The sequence below is a fragment of the Cryptosporidium ubiquitum genome, assembly GCF_001865345.1.
Source record: "Cryptosporidium ubiquitum isolate 39726 chromosome Unknown contig_21, whole genome shotgun sequence".
NCBI classification, from domain to species: Eukaryota; Apicomplexa; class Conoidasida; order Eucoccidiorida; family Cryptosporidiidae; genus Cryptosporidium; species Cryptosporidium ubiquitum.
Genome location: NW_021639833.1, coordinates 850 through 26,062, shown reverse-complemented (window position 1 = coordinate 26,062; position 25,213 = coordinate 850). Strand labels below are relative to the sequence as shown.

The 25,213-nt window shown below is 29.6% G+C and overlaps 7 protein-coding genes across 7 annotated transcripts; 5 read left to right on the top strand and 2 right to left on the bottom strand.

Annotated features, from left to right (window-relative positions):
* Nucleotides 1-587: 587 nt before the first annotated feature.
* cubi_01702 (uncharacterized protein) lies at nt 588-2,348 on the bottom strand (the record flags this gene model as incomplete). The annotated part of the gene is made up of 1 exon (XM_029018714.1): nt 588-2,348. One exon carries the CDS (start codon nt 2,346-2,348, stop codon nt 588-590), a length of 1,761 nt encoding a protein of 586 aa, XP_028873098.1.
* A 2,877-nt stretch (nt 2,349-5,225) lies between these two features.
* Nucleotides 5,226-8,669, top strand: cubi_01701 (phosphoenolpyruvate carboxylase; the record flags this gene model as incomplete). Its single annotated transcript, XM_029018713.1, has 1 exon — nt 5,226-8,669. The coding sequence occupies one exon, from the start codon at nt 5,226-5,228 to the stop codon at nt 8,667-8,669; it is 3,444 nt and encodes a 1,147-aa protein (XP_028873097.1).
* A 282-nt stretch (nt 8,670-8,951) lies between these two features.
* On the bottom strand, nt 8,952-9,488 carry cubi_01700 (centrin like protein with 4 EF hands; the record flags this gene model as incomplete). The annotated part of the gene is made up of 1 exon (XM_029018712.1): nt 8,952-9,488. The coding sequence occupies one exon, from the start codon at nt 9,486-9,488 to the stop codon at nt 8,952-8,954; it is 537 nt and encodes a 178-aa protein (XP_028873096.1).
* A 715-nt stretch (nt 9,489-10,203) lies between these two features.
* cubi_01699 (uncharacterized protein) lies at nt 10,204-12,216 on the top strand (the record flags this gene model as incomplete). Its single annotated transcript, XM_029018711.1, has 1 exon — nt 10,204-12,216. The coding sequence occupies one exon, from the start codon at nt 10,204-10,206 to the stop codon at nt 12,214-12,216; it is 2,013 nt and encodes a 670-aa protein (XP_028873095.1).
* A 947-nt stretch (nt 12,217-13,163) lies between these two features.
* On the top strand, nt 13,164-16,949 carry cubi_01698 (uncharacterized protein; the record flags this gene model as incomplete). Its single annotated transcript, XM_029018710.1, has 1 exon — nt 13,164-16,949. The coding sequence occupies one exon, from the start codon at nt 13,164-13,166 to the stop codon at nt 16,947-16,949; it is 3,786 nt and encodes a 1,261-aa protein (XP_028873094.1).
* Nucleotides 16,950-18,072: 1,123 nt separating this feature from the next.
* Nucleotides 18,073-20,310, top strand: cubi_01697 (uncharacterized protein; the record flags this gene model as incomplete). Its single annotated transcript, XM_029018709.1, has 1 exon — nt 18,073-20,310. One exon carries the CDS (start codon nt 18,073-18,075, stop codon nt 20,308-20,310), a length of 2,238 nt encoding a protein of 745 aa, XP_028873093.1.
* A 591-nt stretch (nt 20,311-20,901) lies between these two features.
* Nucleotides 20,902-22,395, top strand: cubi_01696 (uncharacterized protein; the record flags this gene model as incomplete). Its single annotated transcript, XM_029018708.1, has 1 exon — nt 20,902-22,395. One exon carries the CDS (start codon nt 20,902-20,904, stop codon nt 22,393-22,395), a length of 1,494 nt encoding a protein of 497 aa, XP_028873092.1.
* Nucleotides 22,396-25,213: the final 2,818 nt, after the last annotated feature.

Genomic DNA, 25,213 nt, shown 5'->3' with positions numbered 1-25,213 from the left:
TTATAACTTAACACTTGAGTATATATATAAATATATTTATTTATTATATTAGTTATATAAAGATAATCAGCTACAATTAATTCTCTATTTAATTATTTGAGAATTTCAGTGAATATAGTTGTTATCTATTATTGAGTTCCAAATAATTAAAAAAAAATAGTTTTCCAAAATTCATGAACTTGAAAAATATATGGTATTCTTTTTTAAAAAATCATTGAATTTGTGAAAGGTTGCCTACTCGTTTAAATAGCTTCTGAAAATTAGTGAACTTCTTCCAAACTATTTTTTTCTACCCAACAAGTCAAATCTTGATTTTTTTTTAGTTTTTTTTTTCTTTCTTCTACATTATGTTAAAGGCGGTATACTATTACAGAAAACAATTAATATCATTATACATTGCCCGCCATTACACAAAATTGCATATTATACAAAAACCAAAGAATTCGTATAGGAAATAAAATATTAAAATTAAATTATAAAATAATAAATAGCTAAAGTATCTAATTAATATTACATAGGAGGATTCGAATAATTTAATGAATTATAACTTATCGAAATTATTTTTATGTAGTAATTATAAGCCAAATTTAGTATCTGGCAAAGTTACCTATCTGATCATTATGGTGATTTCCATTATTGTGATAGTTGCTGTTGTGGGCATTATGAGTATTATGAATATTATTGCGTTGATTGTTATTACGAACATTAAAGTTAGATCCATAACTTCTATTATTATTATTTTGTTGTCCAGCACCAATTATAGACATTAGCAGTCTACCAGCATCATTAGATTTTAATTGGTTGTTAAACTTTAAGTTATTAGAGATTGAAGAAGATAATGAGGTTGGTGCAGCATTTGAAGCAGATGAGAGTGGTGGATACTCATTGCCATTTGATTTATGTTTAAATTTTGTTTCAAAAAAACTATTGTGTTTTAAATTACCATGGCCAACATTATCCATCATATTCTTATCCACCAATTTAGACGCCATTCCAGCTGCATGTAGCTTCTGAAGAATATTTGGTTCTGATGATATAGAGGAGTGTGAATTTTGTGTTTTAACTTGAGACTGACTAAATTGTGAATTTTTTGACAAGGCTGGAAATGACGTTGAATTATCTGACAAATTACTGATATTTTTGTTATCTATTTCTTCACTATTGCTGTTTCTATTTGACCAACTGAAATTAGAAGCAGAACTTTGAATTCCTTGTTCAAAATGAGCTTGTCCTCTCATTAATTCCTCGGAAGTGTCTTTATTCTTGTTATTATCATCAAAACTACCTATTGTATTTGCATTGTTGTGAACGATTGGTGGTCTGAAATCTATTCCTGTTTCATTGTTGTCGTCATCAAAAATAGGAGTGTTAACATCAAAGAGTGATAAGTTAGCTGGGCCGCTTAAAAAAGCTTCTGAGATAGATGAGGATTTCCTATTATTGGCAATCGTAGAGAAAAGTGAAGAATTTGTCCTTTCACCCCCAACTAACTCATTCCTCAAGTCAACCGAAGTATTAAATTCATGACTAATGCTGTTTTGCTGGACGTTTAGAATATTCTGGGAATTTAATGTGCCATTTTGGCCGAATCTACTCATAAAATTGTCTTTATTTGGTTGTTGGTGTTGGTTGTGCTGTTGATTAAATTGGATCGAATTACGCTGAAAATTATCATTAGCATTACTTGTAGTGTGGCCCTGGTGATTTTTAACGGGATTATTATTTAAAGAAAATGTACTGCTAACATTTATAATAGCTTCTCCAGATATAGGAATAGAAACAAAAGATTTCTTCTGATTAGATTGAGAAAATGATGCAGATTTCCTATCACTTGACTCCTTTTGTCTCTCTACATATTGATCTAAAGTCAAGTCCTCTGCCTTCATCTTGTTCTCTGCCTCTCTAATATCACCCAATGTCATACTACTCATTTCAGAACAAGGCATGTCCCATAAATTTTCATTGGGTTGCCTTATTATACTTCTTCTTCCACCTCCACCTACCTGTCCACTAAATACTCGTCCTCTTTGACTACCCCTATTTCCTCTAGAGCTAAACCCTGCCGCTCCAAACCTTCCACCAAATGATTTTGTGGAGTCACTGGATTCAACGACGGCTGGGCGTGATTCTAGTATTAAAGATAAAATTTCTTCCTTATGCTGTTCATCTAGAGCTATTTCTGGGCCCAAAGTCTTGTTCTTACTATCATTCTTGAGTGCAAATCCTATTAATAATAAAAGTGGGACTGTATATAAGGAACTCGGTTCATTTCCTTCCTGTGAAAACGAACCAGAAGACAACGTTCTACCCGCTTTCTCAGCTTCATTCTCCAATATATTTTGTGGCATGTTCAAGAATTCACTCAGATTTCCTCTTTATTCCTAACTTTTCTTTAAGTCTCTTCAAGTCAAACTATTATATTGCATCCGCCAACTTTGTTAAAATAATTCCACATTCCGGCGCCGGCGCCAGCCTCTGTCTTTTGACCCTCATTTTTTGCATGTTCGATTTTTTTTTCCTTAAAGAAAAGAAAAATTATATAAATAACAATGTATTCTTCCAGAAATTAGTTCTATTGTTTCTTAATTATATGCAGTGTTATTTATAAGGTTCTGTTTTTTTATACGGAAAGAAGAATGCATTTGCGTACCTCAATTAAAAATGCAAACTTTGCTTAACATTTGAGTCTGATTCGTGTGAAAATATTAACAGACTAAAATAACGATAATTATATCTTTAAACTAGGGCATTTGATTATAACTAACTTAGGCACTATAGTTTTTTAGTAAAGTAATAATAAAAAGAATTGAAAGAAATATTTCTCTTATATTTTAAGGTATTACAAGCCACTCAGAAAGTTAAATAAATACAATATGTATTAAACTCCTATCACTTTGTCCAATTGCTATTATTTTCTCAACGACTATATGAAATTTTTTTTTGCGAATTTTTCCTGTTGATCATTAATTCCTGCCGTATTTTTCTTAAAGCTAAAATTACTATATTATATAATATTCAATTATGTTTTTTTGATCAGCTATATCGTGATTATTGCTTGGTTTTAAAAAACAAGTATCACTCTGTTTAAAGCTATCTAATATTATTCAAAAATTTATTATTTGTGATTATTACTTTCTGAATTTACTAATAAAACAACTGAGTATTTAACACACTGCTTGAATATTCACTTAGAAGTGATTATCAACTAAATTTATATTCATTAATATATATAAATATATCATTTCTGGCTTTACAAAATTATTTGAAGCTAGTCAATTTCTAATAATTTGTAATTTATTGTTGAATTTAGATTTTAATTTAGAAAAAAAAGATACTTGAAATAACTAAAGCTTTAAATTTACCTTTATCAGATTAAATCAATCTAGATCTTAGTATTTACTAAAAATAATTCTTTTCTCTATCATAATGACCCGTTTTAGCTTACTTTAAAAATTTATTATATATGATCTTGAAATTGGAAAGAATGTTGCATTGAAAAATGGGAAAAATGAAAAAGTTATTGTGAGGAAATCGTTGAAAAGAACTTGACGGAAAAGATCTATTTTTTGAAAGGATATACGAGTATTTAATTTAATAATAACAGTAAATAACTCATGTTTAAATATATTTACCGATAACTCGACAATTATAGAATATACAAAACAGTCTCTTAGTGTCTAAAGTCATTTTTTATGTTATTAAAACTATAAATAGTTATAATTTCTATTATTATTATTATTTTTATTAAGTTCGGTTAATTAATTAGCTCTATGAATATTATAATTATCCAACCCACAATTTTTATTTAATATTAATCGATTGAATTATGAATTTTAGAATTTTTTGAATTAATTTAAATCAATTACTATCTCCATAATTAGTGCCCAGATCTTTTGAAATGCATATATCAATGCATAATAGTTTGCAGCCTCCAAGTTCTCTATTAACCCTGTCTGACTTTTCTCTTGCATTCTACTGTCCACACTCTTTTTCCCTGTAGTTATCATAATTATAGCTATGTACTATTAAAACTTGTAATCATTTTTTTTGTACATTCTTAAAATCAAAAATCTGAAATAACAAAAACTCTAATAAACAAATAAAGAGAAAAATCTGCTATTTGAAGTAGAAAATAATGAGGTTCAAAAACTTCTCTTGCTTCGCACCGTTTAGATATTATTTTTTCTAAATTCAATTTTTGAATAAATATTTTTATGTATGCATTAGTGTTGTTACATGCTTTAATTCACACATATATAAATAAAGCATATTATGTACTTTTTTACCCATTAATTCTTGTAGTAATTATTATCAGATCAATCCAAGAGTTCAATTGAATTTCAATCTAGATGAAAATCAACTTGAGTTTAATACATTGTTAACTTTTTTACAGTAATTTGCTGTTTGCTATTTGCCACTCTTTGCTTAATTTAAAAACATTTTCATATTGAACCAAATTAAATGCATCATTTCCTTTTATTCCTAATAAACCGAAATGAAAAGAGAAACAAAGAAAAATATATATAAAAAAAAAATAAATTTCCTGTAAAAATTTATTTTGCTTTTTTTAATTTAAAACAAAAAAAAATACCATCTTAAACTACAAAGTAAATAGATATTAGCCCAATCATTATCAATTAATTGTTATATTGACAGTATTTGAGCCAATTAAAATTGATTACAAGTAGGTAATTCAAATCTACAAATGAAAAAATAAAAAAAATAGAATAATAAAAAATGCATTTAAAGTTATCCTTCTAAATTAGTGAATATTAAATTTTCAAAAAAATTTACTATTGCAAATATTTACATGAATAATAAAATATCTAAAATTGGTAATGTGTGTTTGGCGGGAAAAGTTCCGAATTTTTTATATAAGTTATTTTCTGTTAGATAAACAGAAAATTGTAACAAATTTCCATTAAAATTGATTAGTGTAAAACTTGATAAATATTAGTTAATATTTACGAAAATTAGTTCTCATTAAACAAAATAATTTTCAGGTAGAAACCTATTAATAGATTTTTAGATAGGATAGTGAAGAAGAGCCGCGATTATTTGAGGTAATTTGCAGTGTGCAAGATTTTGTATTTTACTACCATAGAAGTGAATTTTAGTGGAAATACGCAAAATAACAGGTGAAAACTCTGGGAATTTTGTTTTTCTACGTAGATTAAGCTAACTTTAAAAGGTTTTCAAACTCTTTCAACCAAACTATAATCAAGATGTCTTTATCGAATGATGATAATGAATTAAAGGAAAGTAGATTGTTTCCAATAGGTTTTAAAAATGAGTTTTGCACTTTTTTGGAGAAGCCTCAAAGATCAATTTCTGAGAAAGATGTCATTTTGAATAAATTGAACGAACCCTTAAACGAAGATATTAAAGCTCTTGAACTACATATGTTTGGATTAGTGACCTCACATTGGAGAAGTTCCAGAAAATATATCTTAACTGGTAATAAGCAGAAAAATAATACGGAGGGATCTTTGAGTCCAAATAATGAAGGTATTGAAAAGATTTTTGATATCCTTAAATTGTCGATGTATTTTGCAGAAAATGAAGACGCCACATCCTTGAATGAGTTATGGAACAAAATTAAGAATCTAGATAGTGGAATGCTTACTTTAGTAGTATCCTTATTTAATCAAATGTGTATGATTACAAACTATGCTGAATCTGCCCAAAGAATACGTCAATGCAGACGATTCGAGCGTGAGATTTCCTCAATCTTGGATCAATCTCAGATTTGTGCGTCAAATAAACCAAATTCAAATACAGATATAATATCTGCTCATTCTCTCAGAGTTACCATTAAAAAGCTTCTTCAGGCTGGGTTTAGTAAGGAACAGATTTACCAATCAATTTGTGAGCAGGAAGTTGATTTGGTTGTTACTGCTCATCCAACCCAGGCTCAAAGAATATCTGTAATAAAATGTTGTCAAAAAATTGGAGGGATAATTATATATTTGGATAGAGATGACTTAACCCCGTTTGAAATTAATAATGCAAAACATGAGCTTCAAAGAACAATGGCTATGCTATGGAATGTAGATACCCTTAGAAGAGCTAGGCCAACACCAGTAGATGAGGTTCAGAATACTTTGAATACTATTGAAGAGACAGTTTTTAGTACATTACCAACCTTTCTTAGAAAAATTGATGAAATTTTGAATGATTTTGGAATGGAACCCTTACCACCAACAAAAACATTATTTAAATATTCATCATGGGTTGGTGGAGACAGAGATGGAAATCCATATGTTACAGCCAAAGTAACCAGATTATCAGTGATAAATATGAGACTCAGAGCATGCAATTTATTTTTACACAAGATTGAAGAGTTAATGTATGAAATCCCTGTCATTTCTGCTCATGAAAAGTTAAAAAATTATGTTGAAAATCTTCCAGATATTGAATTCTATGTTAAGCCTACTTCTTATGATTCCCTGAATAATTCTGGATGTATCACTAGCGATGCAACAGTGGGATTACGTCCTTTTATGGGCTTTATTTCGGAGTATGAGCTTTATAGAAGACTTTTACATCACATACGTATTAGACTTATTGCAACGAGGGATTACTATTTGGATGCATTAAATTTTGGGCACTCTGTTAACTCTGAAACAAGAAGAGCTTTAGCATACCACTCAACTGAACAGATTCTTGAACCACTAATTCTCATGTACAATGCTTTGGAGGATTATGATCAGGAAATTAAGACTAACTTTAAAGACGGTCTTCTTCCTGGAACCAAAATTTCAGTTCCATGGATAAGTGAGTCAAGCTCAGTATCGGCAAAGCTTGGGAGAGGATTACTTTTGGACGTTATCAGACAAATTTCTGCGTTTGGACTTTCTTTAATGAGATTGGATATTCGTCAAGAAGCATCTAAACATGAAAAAGCCATGGATGAAATTTGTAGATACCTTGAGATTGGAAATTACTCTGAATTCCCTGAAGAAAAAAAACAAGAATTCCTTTTAAATTGTCTCAAATCTAAAAGACCTTTAATTCCCTACAGACTGAACTGGTCCAAAGAAACTACTGAGATTCTAGATACCTTCTATGAATGCTCTCATCTTGGAGCTGAGGCTTTGGGGTCTTATATAATATCTATGTGTATGAAACCTTCTGATATTCTTTGTGTTCATGTTTTCCAAAAAGAATATTTTTCCACAATTAGTGCTGATAGCGAATTCCATGCAGAAATCCACGATCTTAATAAGTTTATTAAAAGAAGAAGCTCAAGCATTTCTAATAATAACAACTCAAATGTTGCAGTTAACAATCAAGCATCTAATACCGCAGTTAAAAGTGATACAATCAAAAACGGAAATATTTCTCCAAGCATTCATGATTCTCCAAAATCTTCAGCTGCTATATTATCCTCAATTGCATCAAAGAGAATGAGAGTAGTACCTTTATTGGAAACTGTTGAAGCATTAAACAATGCAGAAAAGACTTTGGAAACATTATTATCAAATGAATGGTATTTAAATTATGTTAAGACTGTAGATAAAGGTATAGTAGAAGTAATGATTGGATATTCTGATAGCAGTAAAGATGGAGGTAGATTAACTTCTGGATGGCAACTTTATAATGCTCAAGAAAGACTTACAAATATTGCTACAAGATTTGGCGTAGAAATGGTCTTTTTCCACGGAAGAGGAGGAAGTATTGGAAGAGGAGGTGGCCCTCAACACTTAGCCATATTAAGCCAGCCTCCCAATACTATTACATCCCTGATGAGAATTACAGTTCAAGGAGAAGCAATCACACAATCTTTCGGTCTTTCAGAAATAGCATTCAAAACATGGGAGATTTACTGTTCAGCAATTTTGGAATCTAGAATTAGTGCTCTAGATACTCCAAATATCAATAATTGTGAGTTAAGTAAGAATCTTAGATATCAAACAAAAGTTAAAGATTCTTGGAGAGAACTACTTGATCAAATGAGTGATCTATCAATGAAAGAATACCGAAAAATTGTTTTTGGTGAAGGTAACCCAGATTTTACTTCTGATGAATTTGTTGCATACTTCAGAAATGTTACCCCTGAAAAAGAAATCAGTGAGCTTAACTTAGGAAGCAGACCATCAAAGAGGAAAACTGGAGGTATTGAAACTTTAAGAGCAATTCCATGGGTATTTGCTTGGACACAAGTTAGGTCTCATCTTCCAGTATGGTTGGGATTAAGTGCAGCTTTGGAAGAAATGAAGAAACAAAACAAATTAAATTTAGTCACAGAAATGTACGAAAATTGGCCATTTATAAAAAGCTTTTTTGATTTAGTATCTATGATTTTGTTGAAAGCTGATGTACATATCTTTGACTTGTATAACCGTATTTTAGCTCCTCCTGAGTTACAAAAGATTGGAAATCTTTTAATTTCAAAGCTTAAAGATACAATTAAATTGGTTATGGAAGTAACTAAAGAAAAACAATTATTGGATTCTGACTTTGTTACTAGAAAAGCCATTTTACTTAGATTTTCCTGGTTAGCTCCATGTCATCTTGTCCAAATTGAGTGTATTAATCGCAGAAGAAAAATTCTAAGTTCATCTGTAAGTACTGATCAAATAAATGAAATAGAACTAAGCAAAATTGAAAATGCTCTTAAAATTTCGATTCAATCAATATCAGCAGGGATGAAATTCACAGGATAAAGTACACTAGTTTATGATTTTCTATCTTAACTTCTGATTCAAATCAAATTAGCTTAAAAAAATATCGCATAATACTATTTAAGCTATTTATTCAAATTAGTATTTTTTTTTGTTAGAAAAAAAATGCATTACTGAAGAAACTAAAATATTAATAGCATTAATTATCTGATCTATTTTAAATATTTGTAATAAGTATATACTAAAATTCAATTTATAAATGAAATATGCAATTTCTGCAATATTCAAACTTGAAAACTACTTTGAAATTTTCTCTAACTTAGCCTAATACAAGCTAGTCTGCTTCATTATTGAAATAAACTCCTCTTCATTAATTTCACCATCCATATCTTTATCGAATTCCTCAATCATTGCCTGAAGTTCGTCATCAGAAATACTTTCTCCAAGCTCTCTCGCCACTCTGCGAAGATTCTTAAGAGAAATTTTTCCAGTATTATCATCGTCAAACAACTTAAAAGCTTTAAGAATTTCTTCTCGAGGATCCCTCTCTAATATCTTCTGTGTCATAATCTCCACAAAATCCTTGTATTCAACTTGTCCGCTCCCTGATTTGTCGTATTCACGCATAATCTCGAGAACTTGTGCTTTTTTTACCTCAAATCCTAAAGCCCTCATTGCTACTTTTAATTCATGGTAGTCTATCCTCCCAGTTTTTTCAGTATCAAATAACTCAAATGCTTCTTTAATCTCCTGTTTCTGCTCATCAGAAATTTCATTCCTTAATCTTCGCCTTCTAGAAACCGCTCCCGATGATGTTCCACCCACACCAATTCCACTAACATGTTCTTTTCTTGCTAGCATACTTAATAAGCTCGTTTTATTACCCAACAACCCTTAGGTAGTAGGATACAAATAGTTATTTCGTAGATTCCCAGCTTGCACCAATTATTGGTTATCTCTTCTTAAAACCAAAAAAAAAATCTGAGAAAGTAATAAGAATTTCTTCTACCTCTTTTATTTCCGCCAAAAATTTATTTTTCTCCAATTATTATAATTTTTGGCTTACCCCTCACCCCACATACCCTTAATGTATAGCCCGCCAGTGCCTTTCTAATGTTTTTGGAAAAATGAATTTAGGGAAAAAAATTAGAAATAAGTGTATAAGTAGTTAGTTTGTAATATCTAAAAGGTTAACAAATGATCCTAGCTATAGTTAATGAAACAATACGAAAATACGGAATTTGACCAAAAGTCGTGAAACGCGATTCCAACAACTATTCTTTGAGAAAAAATGAAAACGTAGAATATTAAATGAAAAAGCAATATTCAACCAAAATTCGGGAAAAAAAATAATTATTATATTATGAAAAGTTTTATAACCCGGAATTAAAATCTTAATGAAATAGATATTTGGTGCTAGCTAAAACATATATGTCAGGTATTTGCGCTAAAAAATATAACCAAAACTTAGGCGAGGTTCCTTATTTTTGTCAAATTATTATGTTTTATTGCAAAATATAATTCTTTAATTTTTGTTCCGCATTAAATTAACATTTTTCAAGAGATTTTTCAAAAAATGAGTTTTAAATACATTAAAATTAATCTGTTTATTTTTATTGTAATTTACCTCTTCTTATTTGTTATTGACTTACACCAGGTATCTCTTCATATCTCAATATCATTTCTGCAGACTATTCCAAAGAAAAATTCTTTTCCTAAAGGCTCATTTAATTATTTGTTACCTCCAGGTACAAAAACGCCTTCTGATAGCCGCATACAACGAAGTTCTCTATCATACTCGGCAGGAAATGAAAAAACAAACTCTTCCGTGCGTGGTCAAAGAAATGCTGTTAATAATCAACCGAATTATGGTGGTACCTCTTCCCGTGCTCCTTCATTTTCTCTCCCTCCACCAGACTATGATGATGATTCTCCCACCTCCCCGGCTAATACAAGAATGAATAGAGAGCCTTCCTTCAAAGCTGTCCCTCCTCAATTATTATTACCTGAGGCAGATTACCATGATAGTGATTTAGAGGAACAATCTAGTGCTTCTTTTGAACCTAGAGATATAACTAGAAGAAGAATTTCCAGAAGCAAAAACTTCAATGCCTGTAATTTATTGGCAAATCAAGCTATTGCTGTGTCTAGAAGATCATCTTCAAGATTTGGCTCACAAGAAATGGCTTTTGAAGGAGAAAAAACCAAAAGAAAAATTAATAGTATATTAAGAGAATCACTTTCTTATGCAAGTCAACAGTTTTCTCAAGAAGTTTTAAGTACGGAGGTTCCGTATGGACTTATTGAGAAATGTAGAGAGGAATTCGCAGAATCATTAAAATTGGTTAAACATATTAACTCAGAGATCACAGAACTCAAATTAATTCAAGAATATCTCAGAAACTGTAATTGTGGAACAAATAACTGCGTAAAATGTCAGGATTATTCAAATGCATATACTGCTCATAAATCAAAATTAGCTCAACTTAAAAACTTATTGTCATCCAAAATGGAATTTTTGTATGAAGACTGTTTTTCAGGAACATCAAATAAGTACGAATCTGAATCTTATGCCAGCATTTTCAGTAGTTTATATACTACATTATACAATGAAATTACGAAAAAGAACAGATATCATGTCAAAAACCTATTACTTAAATGCGAAATAGTTGTGATTACAGACAAAATTCTTGAAAAGCAACGTAGTTGTAGAAAATGTAAAAAGAAACATGAAGTTTGTAAGAAACATTCTGCTCTATTGCAAAAATTAAGGGAAATAGAATCTACTAAGAGCAAGAATAATTCAATTATTAAATCAAGTATTGATATAATTAATGGAAGAATGAATTCCTTGCCAACTAGACTTATTAATGATCTCTTTGAATTGGAAGAACAAGACGAGAAATTCCTTACATCTCAAATTGTTGTTAAAGAATGTATGAATAAATTAAAGATAACGTCGGTCAATATGTCAACTTTGGGTAATATAAACTCAAGTAGTACAAAAACTAAAAAGAGTTCCAAGAAGAAATCTTCTATTGGGAGAACTGCCACTAGATCTAGCTCATATAGGCCAGGTTTTGTAGGAACTATTCAAACTGGTACTGGAACTAATTCTTCAAAAAGAACTCAAGGAGGAGCTACTGAAACAACTCTCATATCACCTGAAGGATTTCCTAGCAAACCCTTAAATTATCCTTATGGAGGAATTTCAAGCACAATAAATCAGAAACCAAGCCAAAAATCAAGTGTTAAAACAACTTCAATTTCCAGAAGAACTTCTTCACATATCAGCAAGAAAACTCCTTTAATTGTTTCCGGAAGAACTTCTTCGCGTATTTCCAGAAAGACTTCTTTGAGTGGTTCAGAGATGTTAGCTAGTTCTTCGAGCAATAGGAATGCTTACCAAGGTAGACAAACCCAATATTCACATCCTCTATCTAGACATATGAAAACATCTCCTTCTGGTCCATTTACGGGTACTGAATCAGGAGCTGTTCGCAAACAGCCAAAGAATGTTCCAGGAATCCTAGGGAGTCCTTTCTTAGATTCAGAAGATAGTTCTAAAAAAAAAACAAAAAGATACTAAGGCTAAAAGTAAAGCCTCTAAAAGTTGAGGCTTTTAACTCAAGAACTAGGTATCTTTGAAAATTTCGATATTTAATAATTCTCAAATAATATGAACTAGGCTTTCCATTGAGATGAGTAACTGGGGTAATTAAGCAGTGTTAATATGTTAAGAACAAAAGCCAGATGAGTATGAAGATTAAATTGAGATTTTTAAAAATGTATTCAGAATGAGAAATAAAGATTGTTAAATTGAGTTATCATATTGTCATGTTATTTTACGGCAATTATTGTGTGTACACATCTAGACTTTATTTCTATTCCTCGATGTGTGCAGATTCGAAATTTGTCATCATTTTGGTGAATGGATACTCTTAAACTTAACAAGCGTATGCATGTATTTGAGGAACAAATGGGTGTTGTTTTTATCAACTATATATTTATTTTTTTCGATTTCATAATATGTGTAACTAAAGTTAAGTGATTTAGAATCGGGAAATATAAAAAGATGTGGAAAATCATGGAAAAATTGGTTACCATATATCTTTAATGTATTAATCTAAGCTAAAATCAACTAACCCAAGATTATTAAAAAGAAAATACTAAACCTGAATTTCAAGTACTGTTTTGTAAAATCTAGTATTTTTACTGTGGCAAATTGGTAACTGATGTGTATTTTCAAATAATTTTTTGTAACTCCTCATTTTTTTTTTTGTTTTTTTTATCTTATACCTTGTTCTTTTGTAGCTGTAACATGTAAAATCAACATAATAGGCGCCAACCTAAAATTATATCCGTTATTCAGTCAACCAAAAAATTGTTTTTAGTTTAAACAACTTTGAAGTAAAATAAGAAGAGAGAAATATTCGATTGAATAACCTATGATATATATAAATTCCGAGTAGAACTTTTTAGATTGAAACTATATTTCTTAGGAAAAAAGTTTTTGTATGTTTAAAGCAAAGTTAAATGAGAATTGTAATTGTTTTAACTACCTTATTTTTCATTCAAATTTATTTCCAGGAGAAAGATTTAAATTTTTTTAAGGAGAGCTTTATTCAGTTGAAGTTACTTTCTAACACTAAAAATAATGATTCTGAAACAAAAAGTGTAAATACTTCTGAAGAACTTTTGGGAGCAGTTGGAGGATATTGCCAAGATTGCGAGAGAGAAGGTAATAATGGGGTGTGTACTCATTCTTGTGATGGCAAGCAAAATTGTATGGGATCTACTTCAAATTTAAGCAATATTCCAGAAGAAGACCTATCTGGCTCAGATCCAAGCAATCAAGATAATATTTCTTTGAAATCTCAATATGAAGATTTTAAAACAAAAGAATCTTTTCCAAATTTACAGTTGGATGATTATATTCAGAAAACGGCAATGATTGATATTGATGGTTTTGGAACTGAACTAGAAACGGTTGTGAGAGATTTAGTGCTAGTAAATAATGCTATTAAAAACAATTTTGTCTATGAAGAAAATGTAATATTACTTTTTGATCTATGTAATAAGCTTAAAGAAGCTATAGAACTTCTTTCTTACAATACTAAAATAATATCTACAAATTACAGAAGGAATAAAAAAATGTTATCCGATATGATTTTAAAAGATCCGAAATTTGGAAAGTGTGTTAGGGCTTTTAATATTCGGAGTGAAAATAAGAGTCTTATTATACAAGCTAGCAAAATTAAAATCAGACTTAAAAATCTCAAGCTTATATTTTCTAAGTACTGTATGCCTGAAAGAGAAAGAATTTTATTTTTAATGAAACAGACTATTGTTGGAAAATTTAAGAGCACTCAACAATATAGAAATAATATTAGGAATATCTACAACACCTCATATTTGGAATACCTAAAAGGAAATTGTTATTCTCCACTCAAACATATCGAAGGCAAATGCACAAAAAAGAAACCATGTAATCAATGTAATCAATTGAAGCCTATATTTGAATCGGGAGAATTCGAAAGGGAACTCAAAAAAGTTAACAAAATTGAAAGAGAATTTCATAAGATTTCCAGGGGAATGAGTACAGATTATCGATCACAATTGAATGAGTATCTTGATTTTGAAAAGAAACTTAAGGAATTTGAATCTAGTGAGGTTTCGGATATAAATACAGAAGTTGAATCGGGTAGTAAGAATTCAGAAATTGGAAAATTAAAATCGCCAGAGAAGCGCAAAAAAAATAAAAGGCCATTAATTTCGATTACTAATCTTAATCGTATGATTCATGAGAATATCACTTCTAATATTCGCAAAAAATCAATTACTCAAAAATATAACTTTAAACCTAAAAATGAAAAAAAATGGAATGTTGGAAATATTTTTGATAAAGTTAGAACTGAAAAGAAAGAAAACAAAAGTAGAGAAAATAAGAAAGGCTTAATAAGCTCTCCAATAACTACATTAGTCCCACAAGTTAATTCTCCGGAAATTAATACAAATCAAGATACCAGTAACAATATTGAAAATCCTACTGGCAATCATGCTTCCGAACCTGAAAAAGAAAATGATAGCGGCCCTCTCTACCAAAATATCTCACCCAACGCTGATTCAACCACCAAAGTTATTTATGAATCAATCCCTCATGAAACTAACGAAAAGTCTCAAAATACCCGGTTTAAGGCTCTAGATCCGGTAACTGCTCAATTATATACTATATTAATGAAACGAAAAGAAAGAAAAAATAAAACTGGTAGTTTGGATAATATTGAAGTACACTCTACTCGAAGTAGTATAAATGGTGACTTTTCAGATTCTGAATTCGACACTAACTCCAGTTTTGAGTCATTCAATGGTGATCATTTCGAAGAACTAAACGGATTATCTAATGAACCTCATGCCTGGTTCGGCAGTGACTCTAATTCAGACAATGAAACTAAAGGCGCAGATCATCAACCTACTTCGAAAGAATCTTTAAATCTAAATGAAGAATTTGGATCAAATGATAGTGATCAAACACATAAAGAAGAGTTTTACCGTGAAAATAGTATATATGAGCATTCAAAATCTATTATAAAAAAGGAAAGGTCAGATTTTGAGAAAGAAACTGGCCAGGAAGTTACAATTTTTGAAATTGAAGAGGCTAAAAATAGAGAAGATTTAACTAAGAGAGCCCAAATTAAATTACCCTCAAATCCTCAGGTAAATCAATCAAGAGTTACCAAAAGTCCCTTCAAAAATGTTCGATCTTTTTTCACTAAACATCTGAACAAGAAAAAGATTAAAAGTACTGAAAAGAACATTTTCGGAACTAAAAAGTCGGGAGATAAAACAAATTTGGCTATTCAAAGACTTTCCCCTTCTCCCTCTTCCCAAACATCTTCGTTCTCTCCGCCACCACCACCTTCATTCTCTCCGCCACCACCACCTTCGTTCTCTCCGCCACCACCACCTCCATTTCATCCACGCCTTACCAATAGATTTATAGGTAGACCAAATTCAATATATGGACTTGAACAGAGTGTTGTGTCCCAGCAATCTTCAGATACTTCGAATCATCAAGAAGATATTTTACAATCAACAAAGCCAGGTAAAAGAGGTCCTTTAACAAAAAAACAACTTCAATCTTTATTGAATCAGCACTACTCTCAAAATATAAACAAACAGGGTGAACACACAAAAAAAACTCGGGATAATGAAGACCTAAATGAAAAAGATGCTATAAATCGAAGAACTCCTTCTTCACCATCACCACCACCAAAACCTTCGTTCTCTCCGCCGCCACCACCTTCATTTCCTTCACCCACTACCAGTAGAGTTATAAGTAGACCAAGTTCAATATATTTGTTTGAACATAGTGCTGTGTCCCGGCAACCTTCAGACACTTCGAGCCATCAAGAAGATATTTTACACTCAACAAAGCCAGGTAAAAGAGGTCCTTTAACAAAAAAACAACTTCAATCTTTATTGAATGAATACCAATCTCAAAATATGAATAAAAGGAGTTCTGTTGGCAATCATTCTGCTCGGTCAAAAACACGAAGTCATAGAAAAAGTGGTCTTAAAAGGAAAATATCCAGTAAAAAAAATTATTCAGAAACAAAAATGACATCTTTTAATAAACCTCTATACAGTAAGATTGTGAAATCAAAATTGCGAAGTAATGGTAGAAATTCTAAAAATTTTCCATTAACTAGAGATTCAATATTAAACTCTGATTCAATTGAATCTAAAGAAATCCATAAAACTGATCAAATGGAAGATCGAATATATTGCAGTATACGATCTTTTACTTCTTCCACTAAAAGACCTAGTAAGCAAAGAAATTCAAGTAGAAGATGTAGCCCAAAAGATGATACAAGCAAACCATTAAATAATAAAACAGCCATGAAAACTAGAACTTCAACTAGGAAACACCTAGATCAATCTAAAACAAGATCCAGAAGCCCTAGTCTTGATCACAATGGTTTTAAAGAAGGAAATGATATTGAAAACGTTATGAAATTAGTGGGTAAAACCAGAAGATCTAGTAAAAAAAATATATCAAAAAAAAGAAAATTGCTTCGAAAAACTTTCTTTACTAAATTTAAACTTAATACTAAAATAAAGAGCGTTCGGAGGCAAAAAACAAATGTTTTTAAAGTTAATAAAAGTAAAAAAAGAAAGAGAAGTAGGTCAGGGGAGAATAATAAAGCTAGATCTAGAAGTAACTCAAATACCAGTAAGAACAATGAAGAGAATGAGAATGAAAATGAAGAAACATTATTCAAACCCATACTAAGTGATTCAGAAGACAGATTGATTTAATACGAATTTATTTAAAAAAAATGAATTTGTAATTGGTAAAGTGTTTTATAGTGAGTATTAAATTCAGAGTATTTTTATTTGGTTAAACAGATTTATTGATTTCCGAAAATTTATAATTATTCCGATTTTAAAGAAAACAAGAAAAATGCAAATCATGGAATAAAACTCCAGATAACTTAAAATTACGATGTTTTACTTTGAATTGCTACAATATAAATGTTTATTACCGAGACTACACATAATATATAATTACCGTGTTTGTTTGTTATTAATCAAGAAGAAAAGTGAATTTCGAATGGTGATTTTACCTTTTTTACAATATGTTTCATATTTATACTTGATATTTCATGTTTTTTTCCGATTAAGAACTTTCCCACATTTATAAGTTTCTATAGGATATTTGCTTTACTAATTATGAGTTAACTTTCAGTATTTAAATGCCGGTTTTTCTATTTTCTTACCTCTATTTTCGATTACCTAGTCTATTAAATTATTAAAAGATAAAATTTGAAGCAAAAATCCAACTTTTCTTAAATAAGCATTTCTAACTCTAAACATTTGTGGAATATTTTAGAATGTAATTGTAAAATTGAAATTTGAATAAATCTGATTTTTATTCAAAAAATTTTAATTTCCGAAAATGTGTAAAATTTTATATTTGCAGAATTTGTTTGATTCACATTATTAATCAATATTTTGGCATTGTACCCAAATGCAATTTTTATGTTATTTCAATTTGCGCCAATATTGTGTGATAATAAAACTTGGTTTTAAAATGCAAAATTTAAAATAAAAAAAAATATCAAACTAGAGAATGCTTTGTTTCATGTTGAATTAAGTTTATATGTAGATTTTAAGTTAAGTTTCTTACTTTTTTGTTTTTCATTATTTTCCTGGTTTTTTTTTTAATATTGTTACATACAATATTGTGTGTAGATTTTCAAATTAACACGTAAGTCTTACCTGGTAGCATAATTATTAAACAACATAAGGTGATGAATATGAAATAATATACTAAAAATTGATTTAACACAACAAATAATTTAATGTGAAAGAAAATTTTTAAATAAGATTTAGGCTAGAGAAGATCAAGTTAAATTCAAACTTAAATCGAATTATTGAAATGATAAGCAATAATTATTCATTAAAGTACTTTATTACGGTTCTTTTTATAATATTATATGCGCATTTGAATGATGAGTTACAATCTTCTAAACCACTTATATCGAAAAATATTCAAAGCATTGCTCAAATCTCATTATTAAAGGCATATGCAAATAGCGACAAGTCTGATTCAAATTCAGTAAAATCATTTGAAACTGTTTCTATGGGAAGTTCTTATAAGAATGACCTTTCGGTTTCAGACTCTTCTGATAGATCAGATCTACAATCTATATCTTCATCCGACTCTAGATCTGAAGATGAAAGGTTTAAATTATTAGGTTTTGCAAGAAATCTTGTCAAAAGTAAATCATCTCCAGATGTTTCAAGTACTCATACTAAAAGTAGAGGTATTAAAGGGAGACTACTCAATCTTTTTAAAAAACGAAAGAACCCAGGGGGTGGTTTTTCTCAAGAAAATATATTGGGTGGTGAAACAAATCAATTTCAAAATAGACAAATTGAATCACAATTAAAAAAAGGAAGAAAGGATCTTGAAGATACTGGCGAGGATGATAATGAAGAGAATGATCAAGAAGTTTTACCACCAAATCCAAACATAGAAAACATTGTCTCAGCAGATTTTCAGGGATATGATGCTGGTATTATGCAAATATATCTTGAATCTCAAGTAGCATCTAGCGATTCACAGATAACCAAATCAAAAGAAATATTGCAAAATAACAAAGAATTATACAGATCAATTAAAAAAAGTTATAATGAACAAATTAAAGCTTTCAAATGCGATGAATATTTATTAGAAAACATATTTGTTATTTCAAATCAAATTTATGTAGCTAAAAGCTATTGTCAAATGGCAGTTATTAAAATTACAAATGAAACAGGATTTTGCAGAAATAGGTGCAGAATACTTCATTCAAAAGAATGTAAAACATGTAGAAAAGCCTTCAACAGAAAGGATAAATGTAAATCTATTTCTAACACCGTAGATCACATGATTGGTGTTTTAGAAAAAATGGTCAAGGGTTGTTTAATTAATAATTTTACTCAATTGGAACGACTTGATGCTTTTAAATTATACAAAAATCTTACTCCATTTAAATGTACAAAGAATCAGTATCAAGTACTTAAGGGTAAACTAGAAACAAAGTTGTTTATTTTAAGTCTAAAAGTTTCTTATGTAAACAATGTTGTTAGACAAAAGTATGTTTGTAGCAGCTGTACTAGGGAAGAATGTATGAGTTGTACATCAATGGCTTACTGTCCACAATGCCCAGGACTTGAAGACATTTCCTCATGCAGTAATTGCCTCGCTGCCCAAAATTTGCAGAGTTCATTAATGTTGGAACGAAACCAATTAATTAAAGACTACAGAAGACTTTATAGTAAACTGTTATCTTGTGAAAGTTTTCTGGCTCTCACCGGTAGCAGAGACTTTATTACTGCAGATATTCCAACTGAGTCGCAAGTAGGAAAATATTTGGAAGAAAGAGTAAACTCAATTTGTTCACGTTATTTACCATTTTATTCAACAGGACATACACACCATAAAAAGAGCGCAGAACCTGAGGGTCTTAAAGCAAGACAACCATATTATAGGAGCTTACCTGATGATATTAAAAACGCTATTTTGAATGGTGTTAAGCTAAAGACACCAACTCATCAAAAAGTTGAAATTCCCCAACTTCCCACACAACTAGGCGAGGCATTTAAAAAATACAAGAAAAGAAAAGAAGAAAAATATGGATCTCAAGGATTTGAAGAGTATATAATTCGATCAAGTCCTGTTATGGAATCTACAGATGAAGAGAGAAAAGCAGCTGTTTTGCTTTTTGAACGTGGTATTTGTACATACCTTATGATTAACTTATTAAATCAAGAACTTAGGAACTGCAACGCTGAAATTGATTTAAAGTCTAGTCAACATAGTGGTTGTGAAAATTGCATTTCAGACGGCTGTAGAAAAAAGAAATGTAATAATTTCCCGGAAATTATGGGTCTGATTTTGAAAAGAGAAAACTTAGCGAAAGAAGTACAGAGATGTAACAATTTAGGATTCATATCACAAAGCGAGTTAAAGGCCAGGATTGATGAATTGAAAAATTCTGGGTTACTTCCACAAAGCACATCTAGTGAGGTCGTAACGGTAGCTCAAACTGAAACTAATGAATTAGATTTTAATGAGAATGCAGACGAGGGTGAAGAAGATGATGAAAATGACGAAATAACAAGGTTATAAGTAATCCAACAACAAATTAGGGATCTAAATGACAATGAAGTTTTAAGAAACCTTTAAAGTGTTTTAATGCTAATTAACTATTTGGTAAAGCTGAGACATCTTAAGTGAATAAAGTTAAACCAAATGTTTTGCTATCTAAAAACATAGTTGAAAAAACAATATTTGAGTCGATTTAATATGGCTTAAGATATATTAGTGTTTAATTCATAATTTTCCACTTATTTTTCTTTTACTTTTATTAACAGAAAGTTAAGAGAAAACGTTTTTTTTCGTGAAGTTTAATTCTCAAAGTAAACGATTCATAAATAAATTTACTCTACACATTGTGCCGCCAATTTTATTAATATTAATATGCGGCGGTACCACCAGTACCGTTTATGTCTAGCCTCGAATATATTTCTACTAGTATTTATGTGGAAAAAAATCTGTACAACTCAAGATTTTCGGATAGAAACTGAATCACGCAATATTTATATTTTCTGATATATATTCAAGATAAGATAATCATCTCTAAATTGGTTATTTATCACAATTTTTAATCTCTTAGTTTGCAACACTATTCTTTTTTCGTCTGAATAAATTATTCCGATAATGAAGCCTATTTTTTCAATACTGGCATTGGTTCTTGTGTTATTGCAAGTATCCAATTGCCAACTTACAATTAATTATCTTTCTTTGTCATCGGATTCTTCTGGGTCCTCTACTACTCCTGAAACAAGTCCGGCTGTTGTTGATCCAAAAGGTACTGCCGGGAATGATTCAAATAAAATGAGAAAAGAGGAAAATGAAGAAAGCAAAGAAAAGAATGAAGATGAAACAAAGAATGATGAAGGTACCAAGGATCAAAAGGAGGTGGAACAAAAACAGAATAATTCGAGACAAGCAAACCAAGAGAAAAAGAAATTAGAAAAAGAGCAAAGAGATTTGGAAAGGAAACAAAGGAGAGAACAAAGGGAGGCGGACAGAAAAAAGAAGCAAGAGCAAAAGGAGGCGGACAGAAAAAATAAGAGAGAGCAAAGGAATTTGAAGAAACGCAAGGTAAGGGAGCTAGAAGCTAGAAAACTCCAGAGTGAAGAAATCTTCACTGCTGCTATAATTGATAGCGATTCCAATGAGAATACCCAAAATAAAGATACTCGTGAATTGAACTCAACTGATTATAAACTTTCAACTGAACAATCAGAAATCTTTTATAAGGCATCAAGAATCAAATTCGCTGCTCCAACTTCATTCACTACGGGCCAAAATTCTTCTGTTATAGGTATTAGTAAGGACCTGGAGTCTATGATTGCAAGAGAAGAGAAAGAGATCTCACAGTCATTGAATGGATTTGCAGCCTATAATGTCACTATTACTTCAAAAACAAAGGAACTTCTTTTAGAGACCGACAATACCATTGACTTGGATAAAAAATATGCAAATCAAGTCATTACAGCTGTTGAGAAACTGGATGTTGAGGAACGTTGCTCTAGAGAATTAATGGATAGGGCTGGTTCTTTGTTGGTTAATTTCCAAAGTAAAAACGATGCTTTGTATTCAAAATCACTTCTTATCACAAAGTTACTAAATAAGAATCGTTCTAATGAATTTATTTCTAAAGAAGAACAGGAAGCAGAACAAAGTCTCAAATATGCCTTGGATGCACATCAAAAAACTATTCAAACCAGATCGAGCTATATCATCGATCTTAGTGCTGTACTTTTAGCTTGTAAGAAGAAAGTTTACATTCCAAAACAAATTGTATGTATTCCCACAAGGTATTATCTCCCTGATCCAAAGAAATGTACCACCGAAGATTTAGTGAAACTAGTTGAGGAAATGATCTTCCTCTATACTATGAGATTCACGGAAAACTCTTATCTACAAACTTGTTCCGACAAAATTTCATATTGTGAAGAGCATTGTTCAAGTGGGGATTCCTTGTGCTTAGATTGCTTCAACACCTCATTTTGTAAAAAAGTTCATCTCTACAGGAAACACTATTATGGTAAGAAACTTGTACAAGTTGCAAACAGAGCTTATGAGTGCGAAACTTACCTTTACTTTATGTTAATGAATAGATCGGAACAATCAGTTTCAGTTTAAGCAAGATTTTCATATCGCCATGAATTTGATTAGTTGAGATTTTGACGAATTCACAAGTAAAATTATATATATTGTAAATGTTGAAAACTGTTTACTATAAATTATTATTGTTAGACTACCATTTTAGAGCAAATATTCTATTGGAGTTTATCTATGGATATTTTATCTAGAAGAGTTAGTATATAAGAATACATTTTGAATATTTTTCTTTTTTTTAAATAAATCTATGAATTTCAGGTTATTTTTAAGATTTGTGAAATTTAAGGACTAGTTATTTGTTGATCTTTCTTTTTCTTTGCAAACAAAGTACTAATTAAATTAATGTCAACATAAACAGCTAATTATTAGTTATATTACACAAAGAAAACAAAGTTCTAATATTGTTTTATCAGTTTAAATATTGTTTTCTTCTCCCCTTAAAAAAAATATCTAGGAAAAAATCGCGAGCATTGTGCAATCTCGTAATTTTGTAATAACTTCTAACTTTTTATTATTAGACTGAGCGACAAAGTCTTCAGATTTGAAAATTATATAACACATGAAGAATATTTTTTAGAATAAGTTTCAATATCAGATTATTTTTTCTTATTCTCATAATTTTTTTTTTAATTTGGATTCATTAATACTATAAAAGAAGAAAAATAGAAATATAACTTTATATGGGGGTACAGGATGAATTTGAAAAATGTGAATATATTATATAACTTTGTTACTGGAATTGAATGTTATTTTGGATGGTATTCTTATTAATGGTACTTTCTTTGATCTCAATACTATATTACTAAAACAGTGATTAATAAGCAGTTATATTAACAAGTACAATTGAAATGAACTGGTTATAAAAATAGTATTTCTGATTGTTTAAGTTAGTTTAGGATGATGAAAACATAAAATGATATTTGATTACTTAGTGAATTAACCAATTTTTAATGGTTAGTTACTGTGTAATATATTAATTGTGAACAGAGTCCAATTGTTAATTTGTATGTGGTAAAGATTGTGTATTCTAATGTTTCTTTCCGAATTAGTATAACTTATAACCTCTAATGGATATTAAGAAATAATGAAACCTACTTACTAGATGCTAAAGTTAGGGTGAAAAAAAAATGAAAATGATCATTGGTCAAGATTTTATTTATTATGGAATATTTTTTCTTGTAATGTTTACAAATTAATGTCACAAATTTTCCATCTTAATCTTCATTTTGTTAATTACAAATTTGGATATTTTATATTTTTATCTTTTTCATTTTTTTTTTTACATTTTTTTTTGGTAACTTTATTGGAGATATTTGATGGTTTAATAATTTACACTAAGAATATGGAAAATGGTGAAACTCTTTTTTGGGTAACTAGAGATTGAATTCAAATTTTTTTTAGAGAAAGAATTATAAAATTAGAATGAAATTTTGAATACAGGTGAATTTTCACTTAAATTATTAGTAGTATACTTTTTTCTACTATCACTATATATTTGAAAAAAATTCTAATCAGGATTCTTTCTATTCCATTATTATTATTATCATTATCTAATTATAATTACTATTACAATAACCACTTCTAATATCACTATTAATAACAAATAATAATAATAATAATAATAATAATAATATCAACAACATTTTATTAGTAACAAAAAATTATCTCCAATTGCTAAATTTTTTAATTATATTTAATTAGTGAAAAAAATAGAAAATTGGATCAGTCATTTCAATTGTACATAAAACTGCAAATAATTTATAAACAGAAAATGGGAGTAATTAAACTCTGGTAAAAGAGTATTTTAGTATTGAAAAAAGAAAATTAATAAGAACCCAAACCAAATTTTCCGCTTTCTCCTTTCTATTTGGAAGACTTGAAAAGTATTTTTATTAATAACAGTTTTCTTATTAATACTATAGAGAAGTGAAAAATGGACCTAATTCAGACTTCTCATTTATTTATATTTATTTTCCCTTACATTTTATTCATTCTTCTCTCTAATTCACCTCTTGTTCTGGTAGGTGAGTATTGAAATAAAATTGACTGATTTCAATAATGAAAATTAATTAAAATCTTTGCAATTAAATTCCAGAAATTCATTCACCCAGTCCTTTCCTCCAATTCTCATTGCATTCCTTTCAATATTTCTTGCTTAACTTGCTTTCTTTCTTGAATATTGCCAAAAATGAACAAAATTAACCAATTTCTTCTAGGTGACTAACTCATCTAATTTGAAAATAAAGTATGCACAAATTTTTTCAAACAAAGAAGAAAACACATTAAAATTTGTTAAGGTAAGTAAATATTAATAAACAAAAGTAGGCGTCAAGTTTAATTAACTTCAGGTTTTATCAATTTTTTCAAATAAATTCCACATTGATGATAGTTTCATTGTAAAATTTAAATCAACAAGTATTATTGAGTAAATAAAGTTCAATTTGTATTGTTATTTTCATTAAAGTGGGTTATTCCAGGTTGAAACATTATATTAATTTACAAAAAATGCTCAAACATAACTGAATCAAAATGTGGATATTTTTTTTTGTGATTTTTTTTTTTCAAGAAAATTAACCTAAATTTTGAAATTTTATTGTAAATTATCTTTTTTGTTGACCAAAATCATTTTATAGATTAATATTTTCTATTGAAAATCCCAGTAAGAAGCAAATTAATTCCGTCTAGATTTCTACAAATTTTGTGAAAACTATTAACTCTGATAAAGTATAATTGATTTATAATTTCAATTTAAGATATTAATTTAGTTAGGGTAAGTTTTGGTTAAGTATTTATGACTAAGCATTAACACTTATTCTTTTCAGATATCTTTGTTATTTTC